Source organism: Nymphalis io, chromosome 30 (genome assembly GCF_905147045.1).
Source record: "Nymphalis io chromosome 30, ilAglIoxx1.1, whole genome shotgun sequence".
Taxonomy (NCBI): Eukaryota; Metazoa; Arthropoda; class Insecta; order Lepidoptera; family Nymphalidae; genus Nymphalis; species Nymphalis io.
This window is the reverse complement of record NC_065917.1, coordinates 2,119,140-2,145,498: the sequence shown is the minus strand read 5'-3', so window position 1 is coordinate 2,145,498 and position 26,359 is coordinate 2,119,140. Positions and strand designations below refer to the sequence as shown.

Genomic DNA, 26,359 nt, shown 5'->3' with positions numbered 1-26,359 from the left:
CTGGATAGGAGAATTATCATCTCCAGATGTAGAAGCTGGTTGATCACTAGGCGATTGCTTGTCATCGGGAGTTGGTGAAGAATCTGTTTCCTGTTTAGGAATATTATCGTCTCCAGGAGTAGAAGCTGGGTGAACACTAGGCGATTGCTTGTCATCGGGAGTTGGTGAAGAACTTGTTTCCTGGTTAGGAGAATTATCATCTCCAGATGTAGAAGCTGGTCGATCACTAGGCGATTGCTTATCATCGGGAGTTGGTGAAGAACCTGGACGCTGGCTAGGCGATGGCTCGTCATCGGGAGTTGGTGAAGAACCTGTTTCCTGGTTAGGAGAATTATCATCTCCAGGATTAGAAAGTGGTCGATCACTAGGCGATTGCTTGTCATCGGGAGTTGGTGAAGAACCTGGTTGCTGGCTAGAAGTTTTATCATCTCTAGGAGTAGAAGCTGGGTAATTAGTAGGTGATTGCTTATCATTTGGAGTTGGTGAAAAACCAGTTTCCTGGTTAAGAGAATTATCATCTCCAGATGTAGAAGCTGTTCGATCACTAGGTGATTGCTTGTCATCAGGAGTTGGTGAAGAACCTGTTTCCTGTTTAGGAATATTATCGTCTCCAGGAGTAAAAGCTGGGTGAACACTAGGCGATTGCTTGTCATCGGGAGTTGGTGAAGAACCTGTTTCCTGGTTAGGAGAATTATCATCTTCAGATGTAGAAGCGGGTCGATCACTAGGCGATTGCTTGTCATCGGGAGATGGTGAAGAACCTGGACGCTGGCTAGGCGATGTCTCGTCATCGGGAGTTGGTGAAGAACCTGTTTCCTGGTTAGGAGAATTATCATCTCCAGATGTAGAAGCTGGTCGATTACTAGGCGATTGCTTATCATCGGGAGTTGGTGAAGAACCTGGACGCTGGCTAGGCGATGGCTCGTCATCGGGAGTTGGCGAAGAACCTGTTTCCTGGTTAGGAGAATTGTCATCTCCAGGATTAGAAATTGGTTGATCACTAGGCGATTGCTTGTCATCGGGAGTTGGTGAAGAACCTGGACGCTGGCTAGGCGATGGCTCGTCATCGGGAGTTGGCGAAGAACCTGTTTCCTGGTTAGGAGAATTGTCATCTCCAGGATTAGAAATTGGTTGATCACTAGGCGATTGCTTGTCATCGGGAGTTGGTGAAGAACCTGGACGCTGGCTAGGCGATGGCTCGTCATCGGGAGTTGGTGAAGAACCTGTTTCCTGTTTAGGAATATTATCGTCTCCAGGAGTAGAAGCTGGGTGAACACTAGGCGATTGCTTGTCATCGGGAGTTGGTGAAGAACCTGTTTCCTGGTTAGGAGAATTATCATCTCCAGATGTAGAAGCTGGTCGATCACTAGGCGATTGCTTGTCATCGGGAGTTGGTGAAGAACCTGGTTGCTGGCTAGAAGTTTTATCATCTCCAGGAGTAGAAGCTGGGTAATTAGTAGGTGATTGCTTATCATTTGGAGTTGGTGAAAAACCTGTTTCCTGGTTAAGAGAATTAACATCTCCAGATGTAGAAGCTGGTCGATAACTAGGCGATTGCTTGTCATCGGGAGTTGGTGAAGAACCTGTTTCCTGTTTAGGATAATTATCGTCTCCAGGAGTAGAAGCTGGGTGAACACTAGGCGATTGCTTGTCATCGAGAGTTGGTGAAGAACCTGTTTCCTGGTTAGGAGAATTATCATCTTCAGATGTAGAAGCGGGTCGATCACTAGGCGATTGCTTGTCATCGGGAGATGGTGAAGAACCTGGATGCTGGATAGGAGAATTATTATCTCCAGATGTAGAAGCTGGTCGATCACTAGGCGATTGCTTATCATCGGGAGTTGGTGAAGAACCTGGACGCTGGCTAGGCGATGGCTCGTCATCGGGAGTTGGTGAAGAAGCTGTTTCCTGCTTAGGAGAATTATCATCTCCAGGATTAGAAATTGGTTGATCACTAGGCGATTGCTTGTCATCGGGAGTTGGTGAAGAACCTGGACGCTGGCTAGGCGATGGCTCGTCATCGGGAGTTGGTGAAGAACCTGGATGCTGGATAGGAGAATTATCATCTCCAGATGTAGAAGCTGGTTGATCACTAGGCGATTGCTTGTCATCGGGAGTTGGTGAAGAACCTGTTTCCTGTTTAGGAATATTATCGTCTCCAGGAGTAGAAGCTGGGTGAACACTAGGCGATTGCTTGTCATCGGGAGTTGGTGAAGAACCTGTTTCCTGGTTAGGAGAATTATCATCTCCAGATGTAGAAGCTGGTCGATCACTAGGCGATTGCTTATCATCGGGAGTTGGTGAAGAACCTGGACGCTGACTAGGCGATGGCTCGTAATCGGAAATTGGTGAAGAACCTGTTTCCTGCTTAGGAGAATTATCATCTCCAGGATTAGAAAGTGGTCGATCACTAGGCGATTGCTTGTCATCGGGAGTTGGTGAAGAACCTGGTTGCTGGCTAGAAGTTTTATCATCTCCAGGAGTAGAAGCTGGGTGATTAGTAGGTGATTGCTTATCATTTGGAGTTGGTGAAAAACTTGTTTCCTGGTTAAGAGAATTAACATCTCCAGATGTAGAAGCTGGTCGATCACTAGGCGATTGCTTGTCATCGGGAGTTGGTGAAGAACCTGTTTCCTGTTTAGGAATATTATCGTCTCCAGGAGTAGAAGCTGGGTGAACACTAGGCGATTGCTTGTCATCGGGAGTTGGTGAAGAACCTGTTTCCTGGTTAGGAGAATTATCATCTTCAGATGTAGAAGCGGGTCGATCACTAGGCGATTGCTTGTCATCGGGAGATGGTGAAGAACCTGTTTCCTGGTTAGGAGAATTATCATCTCCAGATGTAAAAGCTGGTCGATCACTAGGCGATTGCTTATCATCGGGAGTTGGTGAAGAACCTGGACGCTGGCTAGGCGATGGCTCGTCATCGGGAGTTGGCGAAGAAACTTTTTCCTGGTTAGGAGAATTATCATCTCCAGGATTAGAAATTGGTTGATCACTAGGCGATTGCTTGTCATCGGGAGTTGGTGAAGAACCTGGACGCTGGCTAGGCGATGGCTCGTCATCGGGAGTTGGTGAAGAACCTGGATGCTGGATAGGAGAATTATCATCTCCAGATGTAGAAGCTGGTTGATCACTAGGCGATTGCTTGTCATCGGGAGTTGGTGAAGAACCTGTTTCCTGTTTAGGTATATTATCGTCTCCAGGAGTAGAAGCTGGGTGAACACTAGGCGATTGCTTGTCATCGGGAGTTGGTGAAGAACCTGTTTCCTGGTTAGGAGAATTATTATCTCCAGATGTAGAAGCTGGTCGATCACTAGGCGATTGCTTATCATCGGGAGTTGGTGAAGAACCTGGACGCTGACTAGGCGATGGCTCGTAATCGGGAGTTGGTGAAGAACCTGTTTCCTGCTTAGGAGAATTATCATCTCCAGGATTAGAAAGTGGTCTATCACTAGGCGATTGCTTGTCATCGGGAGTTGGTGAAGAACCTGGTTGCTGGCTAGAAGTTTTATCATCTCCAGGAGTAGAAGCTGGGTAATTAGTAGGTGATTGCTTATCATTTGGAGTTGGTGAAAAACCTGTTTCCTGGTTAAGAGAATTAACATCTCCAGATGTAGAAGCTGGTCGATCACTAGGCGATTGCTTGTCATCGGGAGTTGGTGAAGAACCTGTTTCCTGTTTAGGAATATTATCGTCTCCAGGAGTAGAAGCTGGGTGAACACTAGGCGATTGCTTGTCATCGGGAGTTGGTGAAGAACCTGTTTCCTGGTTAGGAGAATTATCATCTTCAGATGTAGAAGCGGGTCGATCACTAGGCGATTGCTTGTCATCGGGAGATGGTGAAGAACCTGTTTCCTGGTTAGGAGAATTATCATCTCCAGATGTAAAAGCTGGTCGATCACTAGGCGATTGCTTATCATCGGGAGTTGGTGAAGAACCTGGACGCTGGCTAGGCGATGGCTCGTCATCGGGAGTTGGCGAAGAAACTTTTTCCTGATTAGGAGAATTATCATCTCCAGGATTAGAAATTGGTTGATCACTAGGCGATTGCTTGTCATCGGGAGTTGGTGAAGAACCTGTTTCCTGGTTAGGAGAATTATCATCTCCAGATGTAGAAGCTGGTCGATCACTAGGCGATTGCTTATCATCGGGAGTTGGTGAAGAACCTGGACGCTGACTAGGCGATGGCTCGTAATCGGGAGTTGGTGAAGAACCTGTTTCCTGCTTAGGAGAATTATCATCTCCAGGATTAGAAAGTGGTCGATCACTAGGCGATTGCTTGTCATCGGGAGTTGGTGAAGAACCTGGTTGCTGGCTAGAAGTTTTATCATCTCCAGGAGTAGAAGCTGGGTAATTAGTAGGTGATTGCTTATCATTTGGAGTTGGTGAAAAACCTGTTTCCTGGTTAAGAGAATTATCATCTCCAGATGTAGAAGCTGGTCGATCACTAGGTGATTGCTTGTCATCAGGAGTTGGTGAAGAACCTGTTTCCTGTTTAGGAATATTATCGTCTCCAGGAGTAAAAGCTGGGTGAACACTAGGCGATTGCTTGTCATCGGGAGTTGGTGAAGAACCTGTTTCCTGGTTAGGATAATTATCATCCCCAGATGTAGAAGCCGGTCGATCACTAGGTGATTGCTTATCATCGGGGGTTGGTAAAGAACCTGTTTCCTGGTTAGGAGAATTATCATCTCCAGATGTAGAAGCTGGTCGATCATTTGGCGATTGCTTGTCATCAGGAGTTTGTGAAGAGCCTGTTCGCTGGTTAGGAGAATTATCATCTCTAAAAGTAGAGGCTGGTTGATCAGTAGACGATAGCTTGTCATCGAAATTAGATGATGAATTAGGATGCCTTGGAGATGGTTTATCACCAGGAGCAATGACATTGATAATCTGTTCATTAAAAACGGTTTGTTGGCTTTTCTTTATGTTAAGAGAAGTGTTCTCGTTGTCAACAATTGATTTCTGTAAGTTTAGTTGAGTTTTTGGAAGAACTAGTGGCTTTAAAATTGGAGTCACTATGGGAGATGTTGGTTTATTTGTTGTTAATGGAGCTGCCGCTGTTGATGTTGTACTTATAATATTGCGTCTAGGTCTCTTACTCCTCACAAATTCAATTGCTTTTACCATATCTGGAAAAAGACAGATTTCTATGTTAATTTTAATTTTTTAAGTGTCAAATGAAGAATGGAATAGAAGGCATTAAGGAACGCGTAGCTGTAATAATAAAGATTTTAGTATGGAAAATCTTAAGATTAAAAATAAAACAGCAGAAAACATGACAATTTGTGAAAGCTTTTTTGCCTCTGTCTGTATGTACGGCTTTCACGGCTAAACCATGGAATTGATTTTGATGAAAATTGGTATGAAGTAAGCTAAAATCCGAAGCAAGGATAAACTACTGTTTTATCGAATGCAAACGAAATAATTATCATAATTACCGTGAAGAGATAAACACAAAACTTTCGCATTTTAATTATTATTGATTGTCCATCCAGTCCTAAGATTTGACGCACGAATCAACTGTTGACTTAATAAATTAAAAAATATATATATTTACCCGATACAGCCGATATGGCCCATTGGTACGAACGCTTGAATCTTAACCCCTGAATTTTCATGTGCTTAATTCATCTCGTGCTATACGGTGAAGGAAAACATCATGAGGAAACCTGCATGTGTCTAATTTCACTGAAATTCTGCCATATGTGTATCCACCAATCCGCATTGGAGCAGCGTGGTGGAATGAGCTCCATACCTTCTCCTCAAAAACGGAGAGGAGGCTTTAGCCAAGCAATGGGACATTCATAGGCTGTTACTGTTATATATTTACCACTTTCATCAGTCGCCGATCTCAAGTCACTTATAGCTTTAATTGGATCTGAAAAAAGAAGAAATTTAACACTGTTCAATATTAAGTGGAATAGATAAGACGGACAAATTGGCCAACTGTTGGTACCGACACCGCCCATAGACATTATAAAAAATAAAAAATAAATAAAGCCTTTATTGCTGTTCTTATTTATACAAATAATTATAACAATATTTTTACTTTTTGATGTGTCCTAAGCTTTTGAAGTAAGATATCGGCTCACGGTCGTTTATCTCCTACAGCTTGTCTTCCGACAAAGGCATAGGCATTATAAGAAATATTAAATAACTTTCATAGTCAATGCTACCAATCTTGGGAACTAAGGTGTCAAGTACCTCGTGCACTGGCTCAATCACTCTACAACGCGGAATACAACAATACTAAGTACTATTGTTGAGTGGTAGAATGTCTGATGAGTGATTGGTACCTACGCAGACAGGCTTGCACAAAGTTCTACCTCCAAGTCTGTATCAAGTTCTTCATCCCAATAGGCAAAGAGTAAGAGTACCTTTCAAAAAATTTATTAAAGTTAAGTCTCTAGTAATTGATGAAGTTTTTAATATTATTCCAAAGTAAATATAAGAAAATTGTCTTATTATTTGAAAAATTTAAGTTGGTATTATTGCTACCTGATATCTACTAAAGCCACGGCCCAAACTCCATAACAGCCCAAAGTTACTACCAGTTGTTGGAAACCACTGAGAAAATTTCAGCTTAAAATGGGACCTTGCTCTATAAACAATTATTGTATTTTTAAAACTATTTACTCCTAAAAAGTTATAGTCCAAAATACCTCACCTTCGACACCAGTAAATTCGACAGTGACAGCAATAGAATCTTCGAGAACTGAAATAAATATAAAAAACGATATATAATATATAGTTTTGTATACATATTATATTCTTTCGTCTATATTAATATTATAAAGAGATAAAATTTTATTATTTATGTTTGTTTGTAACGAATAAACTCAATTACTACTGAACCGATTTGAAAAATTCTTTCATCCACAGAAAGCTTCATTATCGTGGAGTAAAATAGGCTGTATTTTTTTATAGGATAGTTTTGCGGACAAGAATGTGGGCTACTTGATGGTAAGTGGTCACCAACGCCCATAGACATAGGTATTGTAAGAAATGTTAACCATCGCTTACATAGCCAATGCGCCACCAACCTTGGGAACTATGATGTTATGTCCCTTGTGCCTTTAATTACACTTGCTCACTCACCCTTCAAACCGAAACACAACAATAACAAGTACTGCCGTTTTTCGGTAGAATATCTGATGAGTGGGTGGTACCTACCCAGACGGGCTTGCACGAAGCCCACCACCACCACCACCACCAGTAAAATTTTCAAATAAATTAGAGATCTATACGAAAATTGCAATAACCCATCAATTTCCTATAAAATATTTAGTAAGATTGTTCAACCCAAACGAAGTCGGGTACGGCCGCTATTCGATAATTATATTAACTTTTTAATTTCTATATACTTACAAAATTTCGGGCTTAAAGTCGTGAAGACTTCGAGGAATTTGATGAAGTCTGTAATAATTGAAAATAATTAATAAACTTAATTAGTTAAACTTTAGTTGCTTCTTCTTTCAAATGTCAAATCATTGATAAAAGACAGAGAGAGAGAGAGAGAGATAGAGAGAGAGAGAGATGTTTTTTATATACAAAATTGGTCGTTTATAAAGACGATCATTTCTCATAAAAGTAAGAGATAAATTCTACTATTTTACGGTTACGATACGTTACCGAATATATTCCGATCAAGCGTCGAATCGCAACCGGCGGTTGTGTTAGTAGAATAGAGAAACGATCTCAGTGTTAGGAATAAGTCAAATCTTTAAAAAATACTAAATTGTCTATGGTCTCACCCAAATGTTCTTGATAAATAATAATGTCCTCCAGACCGATTTCGACCACCGTGGCCAATCTCAAGAGAGATTAGCTAACTACGAAGGACATAATGCACAAGTGCACTATCCCTAACTCTCGTAATCCGACAGGAAAATCCAATACGAAAGAGTTCAGTTCAGGGCCAACGGCTTTACGTGCTTAAAGCCGTTGGTCCTGCGCCATATTATACTTTTGGTATGATAGTATTGATATTAGTATGATTAGTATTATTAGTATTATTATTATTTATTTTTTTTCAGCCTTTTGCCGTCCACTGCTAGACGAAAGCCTCCCCCATAGAACGCCAACCATCCCGATCTTGGGCAGTATTATTATAGTATTCTATATTACGCCACAAAGCTACGTGTAACGTCAATGACAGTTAACTCATTAACAGTTAATACCATAATAGTATGTAGTTTTATATACCAAGATTAAAGACTAATACTAACTTTTATATTACACTCATGTCGTTCCTTATTGCCATTTTAATGATCGTTTAAATTATTCTATTAATTAACCATTTATTTGACTTTTATGTCAACTTAAATTTACCAAAATGAACCATATAGAAAGGACAGGCACTCCTGTTTGTATCACTTTAGATTCGGGTCAGTTTTCATTTTGCAACAAATGCGTCAAACACAAACGTTACATATGAAACGTTACAACAGTAAACGTCCTTGAAACGTTGCACATATACCAATGAAGTTAATCTTGAGATACGAATGTGTTAGAAAACTATTTATTGAACACGACTCACCCATTTGCACGATTTTATATATTGTGTCAATCCATTCGAAGAATCCTGTAAATAGATATAGAATATATTAACATTTATATATAATAATTTAGTTCCGAAAACTACTAATAGATGGCGCTTTTATATACATAGTTAAACACTTATGCATCTTCCTTCAAATGTCTAAATATAATAATAATATCCTGGGACATCATTCACACACGGCCATCTGATCCCAAACTAAGCAGTTTGTACTATGGAAATCAGACAACTGATATACTACATATAGTACTTTTCCTTTTGTAAATACATATTTATATATAGATAATTAGACCCAGACTCAGGACAAACAGACATGTTAAGGCACACAAATGTCTGTTCTGGGTGGGAATCGAACCTACAACCTTCGGCGTGAAAAGCAACTATCTACCAACTCTTAATTCTCAAACACAGGTGATTTCTCAGTTCCCTCATTCGCATAACCCGATAGGATGGCAATCCAACGCAACCAGATGTTTCATCCATCAAGAGTTTTACGTTCTTTTGGCTTCAGGATGCTTCTGAGTATTTCTTGAGCCCGATAACATTACATATTTGTTTTAAGAACACACAATTAACCATAAATCTATCTTATTTTGATACGACTGTATCACTGGGCGAGTCATAAAATACTCAGCTGGATGTTAAAAGCCCAAGAGCTCAGAATACACCCGTCATACGGTTGCCTCCTGATTCTGTATATTTTGCCATAAATACCCTAATATTGTTTTTTTTTGACATTTAACTACTGCGGACATTTTTTTTCTATAAATCACAGTTTCTCCACAGTCATGTGAATCTGGTGTAATTTGTGTTGTTCCGATTTTAAAAATGAAAAAAAGTAGATAGCTTTTTTTGTCGTTCTCATATATGTACATCGGTGACCTAACTTAGTATTTACTTAGACTTAAGACTAAAGAAATCTAGACAATTCATTGTTATTCATGTATTTTGGAGTTGATTTGGCTTATAAGCCGAGTGACCATAACTAGCGGCTTAGTATCGATATTACCTTTAACGTTTAACAATTCCCGTATCTTCACGACCGCGAGGCTGATGTTCGTGGTGTTTGTTATTCTTCGCAACGTTTGGAAAAAAATGGTGATATCAACACTCGTGTACGCTTTAAGGGCGTCCATTAAAACGAAGATATCTGCAAGGACAAATTATAACATCAGAAGTCGTGAAGGTTTAATCTTAGCAGATCTCCTTAAGAAGATATTATAGTATTTGAATCGAGGTAGGCAGACTGTCAAATGGGCAACCTAATGGTAATGGTAAGTGGTCACCTCTGTCCATTAATAGCAACTACCTTATTTTAGTACACTCATGATTCAAACCTGAACACAAGTATATAGGTATTGCTGTTTTGCGGTAGAGTATATGACATGTCTGCACAAAGCCCTACCACTATGTGAACTACTCTCTCTTTCTTCCAGGTTTCCTTACGCAGGTCGCCAGGTGCTTTCTAAGGCACGGAATTGTAACACCAATAACATCCTGACTTCAGAATGTAGCATTCTGAAGGAACGAAAATACTTGTACGACAAACTCATTATTTTTCTATTATGGGTTGGGTTAACCCAGGATTTGAACCAAGGACTTCAAGATCGTATGAGCTAGGTACAAGACGAACGAAGAAGTTAATTTAAATAAAGACAGAAAATACAAATAGATTGCTATTATAGAATATTAATTACGCTATTGTACCAGGAGATCACAAATAGTAAGAAGGTCGTAAGTACCTATCTTTTTGTTTTTTTTTTTAAATAACCTTAGTAATGCCAGTTTGAGAACTAGAACTAGTAGAAATAGCCTAAGGGGCAAGGACCAGACCTTCGATTTTGTACATCGATAAACCATTACTCTAGAGATGTCCTCCAGACCGTTTTCAGCTACGGCGACTAATCTCTATTATAGCGCACAAGTGTGTGCGCAAACTTCCAACTTCCAGACTCCGGGCTGCTACTGAGAATTTTTTGACAGAAAAACCCAATAACTTTTTATTGGCCCGACCTAGGAATTGAACCCAGGACCTCCGGGTCTGCGGCTTTACATCAAGCCACTAAGCCAACGAGGCAGTCAGTTATTACTCTATTGTTGCTTCGTATTGATATATTATACGATGATCGTGGGTTCAAACCCGGGCAAGCACCACTGAATTTTCATGTGCTTAATTTGTGTTTATAATTCATCTCGTGCTTGACGGCGAAGGAAAACATCGTGAGGAAACCTGCATGTGTCTGATTTCATTGAAATTCTGCCACATGTGTATTCTACCAACCCGCATTGGAGCAGCGTGGTGGAATAAGCTCCAAACCTTCTCCTCAAAAGGGAGAGGAGGCCTTAGCCCAGCAGTGGGACATTAACAGGCTGTTACTGTATTGATATATTTGTGTTCAAAATCGTTGCCTGTTTTATCAAACGAGACAAAATAAATAAGGCAAAATATTAATGACTGAATAACTTACCATTTTTCTTTGTAATCGGTACAATGCTGTTCCAGGCTAGACGAAGGGCTGGAAACATGATTGAAATATATAAACAAGGACTTGAAATTCACACATTGACGATTGACGACATATAACTGCAAAGCGTAGCTACTTATGTAACAATATTATATACTTAAATCTTCTCCGAAACGCGAAGCATCTTCTGGTATAAATATTATGTGTATTGGTTATTTTTTTAGATGACATAGATAACATAGAAGTCATCTGACTTAATTATTGTTTTGAATACATGATGAATGACGTTCAGTTTAATTTTTGTTGCTTGATATTCTTAAGCTAAATTTATTTATTAGTTGGGTCGGACATTGAACATTCCTCTTATATTACAAATATAATAACTCACATTTTGTTTCGGTATATGTCAGTAATTTCCTCAGGAAATCCAGTATATCAGTACTCTTGGACTCTATTTGTATCTGTTCTATAACTTCCAAGGCCGTCACTGAAATAGAATTAGGTATGTGAAAATATCCAGCTCGAAGGACCAATTTTTTTTATGAACTATCAAAACAATATAAGTGACAATAATATATAAATTATATTTAAATCGTCATTTTATTTAAAATATATTTCAATTTAAAACTACCGGTTTTGAATGTAGATTCGACCGACAGGAATCAACAAGTAACTTACACTGTCTGAAGGTAAGGCCTGTGATCACAGCACTGCAATCGCTCAAGTTCGAAGTCTGTGTCACGTCCAATAAGCTCGCGAATATAATAAGGGGATCGCGCTTCTTAAATATTCTATTCACAGTTTGAAGGACTTTTATTATATCTGGAAAATAAATTATATTATTTATAATTAATTTATATGTATATATAGATGGGTAGCAAAAACCTATTAAAAAAACTACAGCATTATAATGCTTGCGCGATGTGGTTAGGATATATCCTAACCACACCGCTAAATAGGAATAATTGTTTTATCAAACTTACTGTCGTGATGGTATAAGCGCTGAACTTCCGTCTGAACATGTACCAAATCAGTCTTTCCAAATAGTTGATAGAATTTCTCAACTATCACCCTTAAGCCTGAAAATGATAATTTACAAATGATAAAATCACTATAGAATGTATATAAAACGTTAATATAATTAAAACGCCATCTATTGGACAGAAAATGCCAACTCGCATTAATGCATTTAGTTCAAAAATTACACAATAGATGTCTGAACTCTGAATCGCGCTATCATTGTACATTTCGAATTGTATCGATGTCAAAGCTGATTACAAGTGTTTTTCAAGACGGAGTCTAATACTCGCCACAACGCACGGAGACGCTGTAAAGGCCAGTAGGGCCAACAGCATCCATTCACAAAAAAAAACAATAAAGTATGTTTTCTCATCTATTGTGGCTTAGTTTAACGAAACGCGAAATAATCGTGACACCACCGACCTTGAGACTGTACACTATATCACTCACCCTTCAAACCAGAACCATACTGCTGGTGGCGGTAGAATGTGATAAGTCGATCGCAAAGCCCTACCAGCAAGTTGTTTATGAAATTATAAATATAAACATCACATATATTTATTAAATATATACTAACTTAAACGAAGTGCAACTTATCATTGAGTATATGCAAGTAATTTGCTTGCATTGTTCTTAATGACTTGCTATGTCTTATTTGACAATAAATATGTCTAAACAGATATACCCTATTCCAATCGGAGTAGGAGTAAAGGTAAACAAACCGTATATTTACAAATTGCATGCGATTTTCTAATTGTTCTGCCGTATTACCCACTATAAACGGTTCTTGATTAATTTAACTTTATTTATAACACAACACTATTCCACTTAACTAGTTATAACCACATTCATTTAACTTTCGAAGTTCCGATTACAACTTCGCGGACATTGAAAACGCCATTTTTCGCGAATCCATTGTGAATATCATATTTTATTGAAGATCTCGACCAATGGTATCGTGTCAATTGATATCGATGACCAATGACATCGGTGGCAAAGATGTTTATTTGGGTTTATTCCTCCTGTGGTTGGAATAGACTATACATATAATATGTTCGTCTATGTATGAATGATTCAGTGTCTTCTGACCTAACTCTTTAACGAATGAAAAAAAATACTTACTAACTCTCGCTGTTTCTTGTAGAAGTTCTTCCAAAGCATATTTCAAATCTGTTGAAAAATAAGCAATTATATTACAGTAAGATACGAATAATATAACTTTGCCGCTTTCGAAGTCGAACAAATTTACATCTAGTCGAGGAGTCTATCGATATATATTCTAGTAATATGACTTAAAATATAAGACATTTATCCCAAAAAATTACTTTTAAAATAAGTTATATATACAGGAAATTTTAATTATATAATTAATTATATATAGCCAAACCGAACAAAAATAGCAAATATTCGTCTCTCATTTCATATTATGATCCGTTTGCGGTTGAAACGCTCCTACCTTGGAGTAATATGCAAAAAATAATAATATTACACCCCGCCTTATTGGCTCTACTGGTAACAGAAAGAGTTCATTTTCCGCCCATAATTGCGATTTAAAGGAGATATGCTGACCACCATTACACGTGGTCACGATTTATACAGTAAATATTTTTAATTTTTATTTGTATTTATTTAAGGCTTCAATGTAAATAATTATTACTGTCAATGTCGCATATCGCTTTCTGACATTTCACGACCATTTTCCGCGTTGAGTTTCGAGTTTGTTCGAGGGTAGGTCTAAAACTCTAGAGAGGCAAAGTTATAATGTACGAACAATATTATAACGTATAATACTTACGTGAGAGGCCTGTGAACCTTTTCATGACCTTAATTGATTCAGAGAAAGTCTTCTTTCCTAACAGATTATTGAAGTCTATAATCGCTTCGCCGATATCTGAAAGGTTTAGGAAAGTCCTGTGAATGTTTGAAAGATAATAAACTACAGTTTCAATATGAGTAGTGGCACATGTGATAGGTTTCCTGACGATATTTTCCTTCGCGCGATATATCCTGGGACATTATTCACACACGGCCATTCGATCCCAAACTAAGCAGAGCTTCTACTATGGAAACCAGACAACCGATATACTACATATACTACTTTTCTTTTGTAAATACATACTTATGTAGATAATTACACCCAGACTCAGGACAAACAGACATGTTCATGCACACAAATGTCTACCAACCACGCCAACCAGCCCGGCCGATTGTATTGTCTTTAGTCTTTGTTTATCTAACTGTACTCTATTTACTTATTATGACAGACATTATTAAATATATTATAATTGTTATATAAGTATATTGTATATATATATATATATGTTGTTTGTGTGCTTTTAAAAATAAATAAATTGTTTTATAACTTACTACTCGATCTCATGACTGATATGAGGACGTTTAAAGTTGCATTCAAATCTGAAAGAAAATAATAATGTTATTCTTTTTATATAGAATAGGATGGCCAATGCCAATACTATTACAATGTACCATTGGCATTTAAGAAATGTTACATCACCAATGCGCCATCAACCTTGGGAACTAAGATGTTACGTCCCTTGTGCCTGTAATTACACTGGCTCGCTCACCCTTTAAACCGGAACACAACAATATCAAGTACTGCTGTTTTGCGGTAGAATATCTGATGAGTGGGACTAGCTTGCACAAAGCTCTACCACCAGTAAAAAGTTATTCAGAATAACGTCCGTCCATAAATATTGGTCGCTGTTGTGAGAAATCTTCTTCTTCTGCCTAGCGTTTTCCGGGCCTAGTAACGCCATGGTCCGCTTTCCTGCATCTATTCCTCCACTTTGCCCGATCTAAAGCATCCTCCTTAGTGAGATCGTACTCTCTCATGTCGTTTCTCACGACCTCGAGCCAGCGCTTCTTGGGCCTGCCGCGGGATCTAGGGCCTTCGACAACAAAGTCGAGGCATCGGTTTCCGAAATAATCATATAATATTAACAACTAATAAAATATTAACCTTGGGAAATAAGATGTTATGCTAAGTGCCTGTTGTTACACTGGCTCACCTTCCAAACATGAACACACCTAATTATTGCTGTTTGGCGATAGAATATATGATGGTTGGGCTTTAGCTACCCACTTGCACGAAGTCCTGTTTTTATGCTACAGGTCGGGCAAATGAGCCATCTGATAGTATGTGATCACCACTATAGACATGGCGATGTAAAAAATATACCAACCTCGCGAACGAAGATGTTATGTTATGTGCCTGTAGTTACACTGGCTCACTCACCCTTCAAATAGGAACTCAACAATATGAAGTATTGCTGTTTGGCGGTAGAACATTTGATGAGGGTTTATATATTTATATATATATATTCTTGAAAACAGATTATTATTATTGGGATCTAAGATGTAATGTATATCATCTTGTGCCTGTAGTTACACTGGCTTACCAATAAATGAGCTTGCATTTAATTAATGTTTTGCTTACGAATCTCAGAATTTAAGCTTTCGAAAACATTCGGAAACTCGGAAGGTCCAACCCCTCCTGTAAGCTGGTACACTTGCCGGTTCACACCCTCCAACCCTAGACAAAAAGTTTACCCTTTAAAATAACAGCCGCATTTTCCTATGATTATAAAAGTACCACGCGATTTTAAAGCAAATTGCAAATACATTTTCGTATTTATGTAGATGGCTAGGGGGTATTCCCCTGAATAATAAATAAATAAAAAATGCTTCAGATGACGTCCGCGTGAGAATTCGTGCGTCAGATGACGTCAGCGTAAGATTTTTTATTGTGTTAAAGTGTTTGTAAGATCGCGACCCGAGCTCACATGCTAACACATCAATTCTCGTGAGTACCTCGGCACACACACCATGTTTTTAAACAATTTTGTAACGCTCATAATCTATACATCCAATTAATCTGAACGTCTATATACACCTTTTCAGAAATTTTTCTAAAGATCCAAGTTATATCTAGCATCCCTCTCTCTCATTCAGGAACCTCTTGCTTTCTCTTGTATATTTTTATTTAACTATTTTTATATATAATCCTATTTACCTTTCTCATGGTCCACTTCGTGATCGTAATAATCGATGACGTCAGATATACCTAGAAACAAAAATAATCTGTCATTTTAAGAAGTAAATTTTTAATTGTATCAAACGGTTTTCAATGTACATGTATTATTATTAATACGAAAGTAACTCTGTGTGTCTGTTACGCTTTCACGGCTAAACCAGTGAAACGAATTTAATTAAATTTGTTATGAGGCCAGCTTGATCCTCTAGGAAACCCCTGTTATATATATAGAAAACCTGCTTTCCTATCCTAACACGCAGCCGACAGCACACACGAGAAACATATAAACAAGAAAACGACTCTTGTCAATATTTAAAAAAAAACCACTTGAAAATGCGAACATTGTCATAAACACGCTGCATATTATGGCATAATCTTTAGTACTTCTCATTTATTACATAAAACAACTTCTTCTATTATTTACCTTTTCTTCCAGACATGCGTTGTAGCATCTCAAATATACCGTCTATGTCATTGTGTCCTGATAAACGCTTGATTACTTTAAACGCTTCTATTACATCTGAAATATCATTAAGAACGTTTTATTTAATCTGATAAAATAATTAAATTAATAAATAAATAAGAATGTCCCTCCAGACCGATTTCGGCCACGACGGCCAATCTCAAGAGAGATTAGCCAACTGCGCAGGAGATATTATAGTGCACGAGTGTGTGCGCAAACACAGGTGCACTCTCTATTCCCTAACTCTCATAATCCGATGGGACGGCAATTGGACACGACCGGAGAGAGTTCAGGCGCAGGGCCAACGGCTATACGCGCTTTCCGAGGCACGGGAGTGTACACACTGCCAACTTCCAGACTCCGGGCAGCTACTGAGTATTTTCTGACAGAAAAACCCAATAACTTCTTTTTTTTGGCCCGACCTGGTAATTGAACTCAGGACATCCGGGTCTGCGGCCTCTAGATCTAGCCACTAGACCAACGAGGCAGTCGATAATTAGATTAGGTAGGCAATAATTAGATTTTGTCGCTTATGAATGGCTAATACATAGCTAATTCCAATGACAGGAAGAGTATATAAACAAACATAAGATTTACAAATTTATCTCCTATATTATACTACAAACAGTTCTCGATTACAGTACAGTACAGTAACAGCCTGTAAATGTCCCACTGTTGGGCTAAGGCCTCCTCTCCCTTTTTGAGGAGAAGGTTTGGAGCTTATTCCACCACGCTGCTCCAATGCGGGTTGGTGGAATACACATGTGGCAGAATTTCGATGAAATTAGACACATGCAGGTTTCCTCACGATGTTTTCCTTCACCGAAAAGCACGAGATGAATTATAACAGAAATTAAGCACATGAAAATTCAGAGGTGCTTGCCCGGGTTTGAACCCACGTTCATCGGTTAAGATTCACGCGTTCTTACCACTGGGCCATCTCGACTGTTCTCGATTAATATAACTTTATATATAACACAACACTATTACACTTAACTACTTATATACACTTTAATTTTACTTACAACTAATAACAACTTGGCCTATTAGAAATGCGATTTTTCAACGAATCCAAAATGAATATTACTCAAGATCTCGTTGACCAATCATATCGCGTCAATTCAAGGTGAGTCTTGTTTATTTGTCTTAACTGCTGTGATTCGAGAAGCTAGTTATGTTACACAGTACACAGTTTCTGCCAACAAAGGAACGGAGAACCAGACACCCTGCGAGTTTCCAGGAAACTTGCTGATTTGGTTAAAATTAATATTGTTTAATTTTTATGTTTTATGATCATTACATGATTGCTATCCAATTCTTAAATAAATTTTATTCCTTTCAAAAAGTATTTTCAAAGCTCCCGAAACTTGGCAAGCTTTTAAATTTGTTTTTTTTTTTTTAGCTAAGCTATTCACGTAGCTATCATAACTCCGAAACTCATACAGAAAAACGTTTTAATAAATACAGTTGATACTCACTCGTTTCTCCAGTTAATAATCTTACAAGTTTCACGTAATTTTCTATATCTGTAAACAAATATATACATTTAAATACAAAACAAAGTCGCGTTTCGTGTCTGTCTGTTTGTAAACTTCTAATACATATACAAGATGACAATTTTTCCCCGTGTGATGACCCGGTATGAGATAGCCACTAGAGAAACGCGGTATTACCAGCAACGAACCAGGTCGATTCGTATCAACTAACAGACAATATAAAAAATCTCGTACACAGTAACGCCGTAATTAATATGTATGTTATTAGTGTTCATTATATTTTTAATTGGTTAATATCCATATAGTTCCTAATCCAACGATCAAATTGCGTTTGTTCTCATTCAATAGAATTATGGGAGAATTCTGGACCGACTATTGGAAGACTGTGTATGCGCTCGTGGACTTTTTGCACCGAAAATAGAGTTTTCAATTCTCTAGTATATTTGATTTAGTGTTTTACTACTCTGTCTGTTTTCAATGATTTTTATTAAATATATAAGGATCATAGTATAGATCACTGTACACATATATAGGATCTATGATAGAATTATCAAACTCGTTCGGTTTTTATGATCAATTTTATTTTGGATTAAATTCATATGGTTTCATATAGATTTTGTTAATTTTTACAATAGGTCTTACATATACTTGCCTGTTATTATTAAATTACTTAGTCCTATTTACCCTTCACAGAGAGTGCATCCATTGTGAACGTTACATAAGACACTAATAATATCATATAAAAAGATCTTTATGAAAGTCCAATTTCATTTAGATATCAAATTATACGATAGAATCTTAGTAAGATGTGAAAATGAGATATCTCGGAACTGGAACAATTTCCAGCAGCTCCAATGCGGGTTGATGGATATACATGTGGCTGAATTTCAGTAAAATTAGACACATGCAAGTTTATTTACGATGTTTTCCTTAATCGAGCACGAGATGAATTATAAACACAAATTTAGCACGTGAATATTCAGTGGTTGCCTGGATTTGAACCAGCATTCATCGGTTAGATTTCACGCGTTTTAACCACTGGGCCATCTCGACTAAAAGTCTCATTTATCAAAGTAGGTAAATATGAATAGAATCTTACTTGAATTCCCTTGAAACTTTTTGAAGAAACGAATGGAGAATTTGATTCCTCTAGATCCTCTACACATTCGCAAAAACTCGTAAACTTCATTGTTATCTGAAATTATTAAAAACATTTCAATGATATAAGGAAGTTGGACTCGCAAATGGGCCTATTGGTTACATCGCCCATAGACATTGTCGCTGTAAGAAACATTAACCATTCCATACATCTTTAATGAGCTACCTTGGAAACTAAATGTTATGTCTTTTGTGTCTGTAGTTACACTGGCTCACTCATCATTCAAACCGGAACACAACAATACTAAGTATTGCTGTTTGGCGGTAGAATATCTGATGAATATGTTATGTGTATTTGCTTGTGAATGTCCCACTTCTGGGCTAAGGCGTCCTCTACCTTTTTTTTTTGAGGAGAAGGTATGGAGCTTATTCCACGCTGCTCCAATGCGGGTTGGTGGAATACACTTGTGACAGAATTTCAGGGAAATTAGACACATGCAGGTTTCCTCACGATATTTTACCTTCACCGTCAAGCACGAGATGAATTATAAACACAAATTAATGTGTATTGTATTACTTATCACTTATCAGATTATTTTTAACAAAGTTGCCATTGTATCCCTTTAATGTACCATTTGCATTTTTACCATTTCATTTTATATTTATACAATTATTTTTAAAATGACTTGATTTTTTTATTTATTATGTCACAGGAGCTGAATTATTCAACTCAATATTATTATTAAATAAAATATATTGCGATATCAATAACATTCTATAATAATAGCCTGGGACATTATTCACACACAACCATCTGATACTAAACTAACAGACATGTTCATGCACACAAATGTCTGTCCTGGGTGGGAATCAAACCCACAACCTTCGGCCTGAAAGGCAAGTATCAATCAACCACGCCAACCGGCTCGTCAAATTTGCAATATAAGTTATTATAGTTTTAAATTGTGAGAGTCAAATTGTTTTGCTTATATTGTTGTTAGAGCTAGCTTTATAAGTCTGGGGCAAGATTGGAGTGGACCCCCGTAACTATTGTACATATTAATTGAAAAAACATATCATTTGGAGTTCAATAATAAGTTAATGCAGAATAAATTTAATTCTTTAAACAAACATATAGAGATATAGTACAATTAAAATTTATATTACATTAAATCCTCGAAATTAAAATATTTTTTATTTTAGAAATTTCTATTTTGGATTTGGGTTTTGCCCTCTCTTGTGGAGGGGCCTCGTTCTCTTCTAAATCCGTTATTTCCCTATTGTTAGTATTTAGTTATAATCTGTATATCTACATATAAATATAAAAAATACACTTACGTGACAAGCCCGTAGTCATTTTTATGTACGCAACTGACATCGTTTCATCTGAAGAAAAATATACAATACTCATATCAATTCATATAGTAGTTTTGGGAGGTATTGTTTTAGGGGTTACCGAGTTATAAGTTATGGAATGAAGTCCTTTTTGGAAGGGGGAATGTATCTTTGAAACTTCCGGAGAAGAACGTTACATTTTCTTTTTAATTTGCAGGGGGGGGCAAAAAAAGGTTTTTTTTTTATAATAAAACACACAACTACCGACAACAGACTATACTTCTAATATTAAAGTGTAATACATATTCGCGTGTCACTTTTATAATCGCATAACGTTTCAGAAGAGACTAGCGTCTAAGACACAGGCTCAGGCTGAGCCTGTTTAGGCGTTGGCCCTCGAATAATTGTAATAATAATAATATCCTGTATATAATATCACACACGGCCATCTGATCCCAAACTAAGCAGAGCTCGTACTATGAAGACCAGACAACTGATATACCACATATACTACTTTTCTTTTGTAAATACATACTTATATAGATAGTTACGACCAGACTCGGGACAAACACACATGTTTATGCACACAAATGTCTTACGGTAACACTATATTGCGTGTTTAAAACACTTGTGTTAACATTAAATTAACAAATCTATTCATTAATGACGTCACGGTATGCTAATTAAGAATTTTAAATAACAATAGTATTGTAAATCGACACTAACATTAGTCATTGTTTTTATCCAAAATGCTTCAGATAATCCATATACAAGTCCATGTACTTTATGAGAACTAACAACAAAAGTTACAATATTACAACATAACACAAACTAAACAAGATTAATTGCATTTTCAATTACAGCATGTTTATTTTTAATTTGCATCAAGCGTGTGACCAAAATATAACATTAAATATATTTTTTAATCATTAATAAATAACATATGATAACAATAAATAAAAACATTCTTATAGAAGAAAAACATCAAGAAAAAAGTAAGATTACAAGATATTTATATAATTATAAATAAATGTTATTTGTTATATACTATAATTGATTTATATGTTTTGAATAACTGTATTTTTAGGTACTGTTCTACCTTTGCTTTCTGCTTTTTAATAATAAAATTTAAAAAGTTTGGACTTATAATTGAATACGTCACACAAGACGCTGTTAGATTTCGGATATATTTGAATTTGAAAATGGAATGAAATCTCACCCGTGTATCCTGTCAGCTCCTTCAGCGACTCCTTCAATTCGAGCTGATCTGCAACAATGAAACACGTTGTACTAACAATTCTCAAATGTTCGTATAAAAACTCTCCGATTCAATTTCGTAATTGATAACCATGAGGTTGCCCAATGCCCGTCCATCGTATAAAAAAGAAAAGGATGTTGGGATTATTGGGATATAATTTGAATGCATCGTCAACTTACAGAGTTGGTGGGGTAATTTTACAGAAATACAGTTAAAGCTTGGAAATATACCAAAGCTGGGATAGAGCCTCTCCTCTTGAGGATAAGTTTGGAGCTTATTAAACTAAGCACTGATGTAGGATCAGGGATGCATGTGGCTTATTTTCATCTTGCATATTCCTCATGATGTTTTCCTTAACCACATAGGATGTGTTATAAACACAAATTAAGCACATGAAAAATCACTTTGCTGTACTTCAGCTAAGATTCACGTGTAGACCACCACGTGTAACTTCATCTCTGTTCATTCACAGAACATGAGAAAATGAATAGTTAAGAAAATCAAATTTTTATAACACCTGTCTCGCCCAGAACATCAGCTAGCAGATTTGATATTGGGCGATTTTTATTACCTGTAGACAAGAGAAGAGAGTTATTGGTACAAAATACTTATTCAATATGGTATAGGGAAGTTTTTGATAGGTCTGATAGGATTTTTTTACTGGTCCGGGTAGGTACCACCCATACATCAGATATTCTACCGCAAAACAGCAGTACTTGTTATTTTTTTTGTCCCGGTTTAAAGGGTGAGTGAGCCAGCGTAATTACAGACACCAGGGACATAAAATCTTAGTTCCCAAGGTTGGTGGCGCATTGGCTATGTAAGCGATAGTTGACATTTCTTACAATGCCAATGTCTAAGGGCGTTTGGTGACCACTCCTATTCTATATAAAAAAAGGTCTTTTCTTAATAATACATCATTCTGTAACTTTAAATTAAAATCGAATGCAATCTTGTCATTTTCAGAAGGTTGTCAACTAGGTTGAATACTAGGGCCTATTATTATCATTTTAATTGATTTCATATGCGATATTTATTTAATGAATAACATGAACAACTACACAGGACATATTATAGTGCACAAGTGTATGCAAGCACAGGTGCACTTTCATAATCCGACGGGTCGGAAATCGGACACGACCGGAATGAGTTCATGTGCAGAACCGACGGCTTTACGTGCTATCCAAGGCACGGGAGTGTACACACATATATTGTCCACACTCCGGGCTGTTGCTGAGTATCTTCGATAGAAAAACTCAATAACATTCTATCAGGAACCTGGGATGTGTAGCCTTACCTCACCACATACAAAATAAGTACAATTATTATTATACAGCAAGACTTTTCATTATCAGATTTGTCTATCTTACCCGTATGATGACCTTTTCTCCTGTGGATTTTACTTTCTTCATAAGACTCTTGTATTTGGGTTGATTCGGAGTCATTTTCTGTTTCTTCATAACGAGAATTAAAAGGTGGTCCTTCTTGAGCGGATCCGTTAGTTTCTTGGGCTGTAAAAATAATTTATATAATATCCTGGGATATTATTCACATACGGCCATCTGATCCCAAAAATAAGCAGAGCTCGTACTATGGATATACTACATATACTACTTTTCTTTTGTAAATACGTACTTATATAGATAATTACACCCAGACTCAGGACAAACAGACATGTGTATGCACACAAATGTCTGTCCTGGGTGGGAATCGAATAATAAAAATTTGAAGCATCTTGTCGGTTATATTTAAAGTTATTTAATATATAATTAGTTATTTTACAGCTCCACCAACATTCAAGACGCCATTTTTTCACGATTCCATCAAGAATACAGATTAAACAAATGATTTCATGTCAATTAGGTAAAGGTTACAGTTTGTTTGTCTTTAGTCTTCCTGACGTTGGAATATGCTAGTTGTTTTTATGTATCAGTTTTATTTCTAATATGTTAATTTCGTAAATTTTATTTAATAAGCTGACCTAGTTCACTTCTCCTTTGTTGCAAAACCACTAGAGTGTGTGGATTACCTAGAAAAATTATATAATGTATTATAAATATGTATACGGTTATATATGGTAGATTTATATTTGATTTAATAATGTTATATGACGATTTACTGTGATATACTGTGGTATATTAATAGCAATACTTGGTGTTGTTATGTTCCGGTTTGAAGGGTCAGTGAGCCAGTGTAAATACAGTCACAAGGGACATAACATCTTGGTTCCCAAGGTTGGTGGCGTATTAGCGATGTAAGCGAAGGTTCTCACTTCTTTCAATACTAATGTCTATGGGCAGTGGTGACCACTTACCATCAGGTGGCCCATTTGCTCTTCCACCTAGCTATTCTATAAAATAAATTAAAAATTATTAATTATGCTTACTAACCTACTAATTGAACCTATTTGTATGAAGAAAATTTGCAAAATTTTATCAAAATTCAATATAGAAGCATTACACTTATTGATTAAACAATACGATATCGAGTTTGTTCCCTATAAGAAAGGGACACCGAGGTATATGAGGGTTAGAAAAGGTCCGAGAAGGTAGAAAAAGACCAATACTTAAGGGACCCTCATAGCAACTAAGACCCCTAAAACATTTTTCTTTAACGTGGACCTTATATTATTATGATAAGAAATAAAAAAGGTCCAGTTTCCATTCTCTAATTCCGTAGTATTATCATTTCCTGGCCAGTTTATTGTCAAATGTAATCAAAAATTACAATCAGCCAGTAGGATATAATATTATGTCAAATGAACTTACGAGGTTCCGCATTCGCTACAGCCAGATATACCTGAAATAATAAAAAATACAGATTAAAAATTATAATTTTACTTATGAGCGTTGCTCAACCGCTGTCAGGTAAAACACTGACGGACTATTTATTAACGTTGTTTCACGAGTGATTAGTAAAACAATCTTGTCTTCTTCATTCTAATGATAAAAACATGATGTAGAAAGAGAGATATATACTTAACACTGATTTCTGTATGTTCTTCTAATAACACTAATAGTAAAAGGTACAATATGAATGCTTTAAAGAATATGACACGCTATAAAGACAATTTAATGGTAAGTACACGGATATTGGTAATAGATATACTGGTTTAATTGTAATAACAAACACAGGGATAAACGTACTTTTGCATTTATAATATTAGTCTAATGTTAATTTATAACCTAAAACATATTGCGCAGTGCAAAACAAAATGGCGGACAACGAGCGCCATATCTATTAACAAAATATATCCGTCTTAATCTTCCATTCTATGTTTATTCTTAATAATCTTACACTTTTAATACAATAGTCAATACACTTCACTGGTTATTAAAAAAAAAACACTTGCATACAACTTTTAATCATATAACATCTTAAAATTAAATATTATTATTACGATATCTAATATATAAAAATCTCGTGTCACGGTGTTTGTAGTCGAACTCCTCCGAAACGGCTTGACCGATTTTTATGAAATTTGTTATGTATATTTGGGAGTTATGAGAATAGATCGTAAAGTATATTTCATACCGCTAGCTGATAAGGGTTAGGAACACCCTTATCAGCTAGCGGTATTTTTTCTTCAGAATATTCAGTAGATATCATTTATATGGCAGAACAACGTTTGCCGGGTCAGCTAGTGTTTATATAAGTATAAAATATTAATTAATAATAAAGAAAAAATATTCCATACATTAATTACATAACAAATTATTTGTATATTTGATAAATTTTCAAACTTATGAGAATGTGCGATTCAATATATTTAAGCAGATTTAAATCATTATGAAATGTGTGCGTTTGCGAAGTGTATGAACGTCTATTTATAAAACTTCTTTTAAATTATATATTTCTATAAAATCATATTGGATTTATGTAAAACAATTCTTATAAACAAATGACAATTTAGTATTGAGGCGATTCTTCTTGGTAGTATAAAATTCTGTAATGACCATATTATTACGTTTAATTCTTTTAAAATGCTGTAATGTGCTTGTAAGAATCTACTTAATTAAAATATATTTAGATTTTTAATAATTTAACATTTAATATTGAAAAAAAAACAACAACGTGTTACTTAATCTATAACAGAAATTTAGTGTTTTTTTTTATTGCAAAATTGTACCATGAGTATGGGCATTTTAGTTTTCAGCCCAGTAAAATTAACAATATTAGTTTTAAAATTAACCGCAAGATTCGAATCCTACACAGATAAACTATCGAATTTAAAAAATAAACTTACATAAAGCAGCGCCAAAGCTACGCAAACACGAAAAACGTCCATCGCTTTTCGCGAGGAGACTAAATTTGTAATCCGCACAATTTAAAATTAATCGATGTTTTATATGACAATTTTGTTTAATTTTAATCACCTGTGTAAATTTAATTGATTGCATTGGTAACCGGCTCTCATTCTCTGTTATTTTTCGTTATATTGTGTATAATATTATAAAGAGCGAATGGCTTAATTTGATACGGCTTAATGAAATTGTTTATTTAATATTTCAAGGAAAAATTAGATTTGTAAAGCGTCATTCGCGTAAGTTTTATTGATAATAGCTCCGTATGGTGTTACTCGCGTTAATCGACACAGCAGTGCT

General features: G+C 36.4%; 1 protein-coding gene across 1 annotated transcript; it reads right to left on the bottom strand.

Moving 5' to 3' along the window:
* Positions 1-862: 862 nt before the first annotated feature.
* Positions 863-25,364, bottom strand: LOC126779836 (mucin-2-like). Its single transcript, XM_050503957.1, has 15 exons — positions 25,290-25,364; positions 24,524-24,554; positions 23,737-23,784; positions 23,126-23,266; positions 21,717-21,764; positions 16,530-16,625; positions 16,085-16,135; positions 13,174-13,221; positions 12,015-12,110; positions 11,420-11,518; positions 9,576-9,716; positions 6,674-6,721; positions 5,837-5,884; positions 948-5,135; positions 863-873 (listed from the first exon to the last, which is right to left on the bottom strand). Exons 1-15 carry the CDS (start codon positions 25,362-25,364, stop codon positions 863-865), a joined length of 5,169 nt encoding a protein of 1,722 aa, XP_050359914.1.
* Between the last annotated feature and the right edge of the window lie 995 nt (positions 25,365-26,359).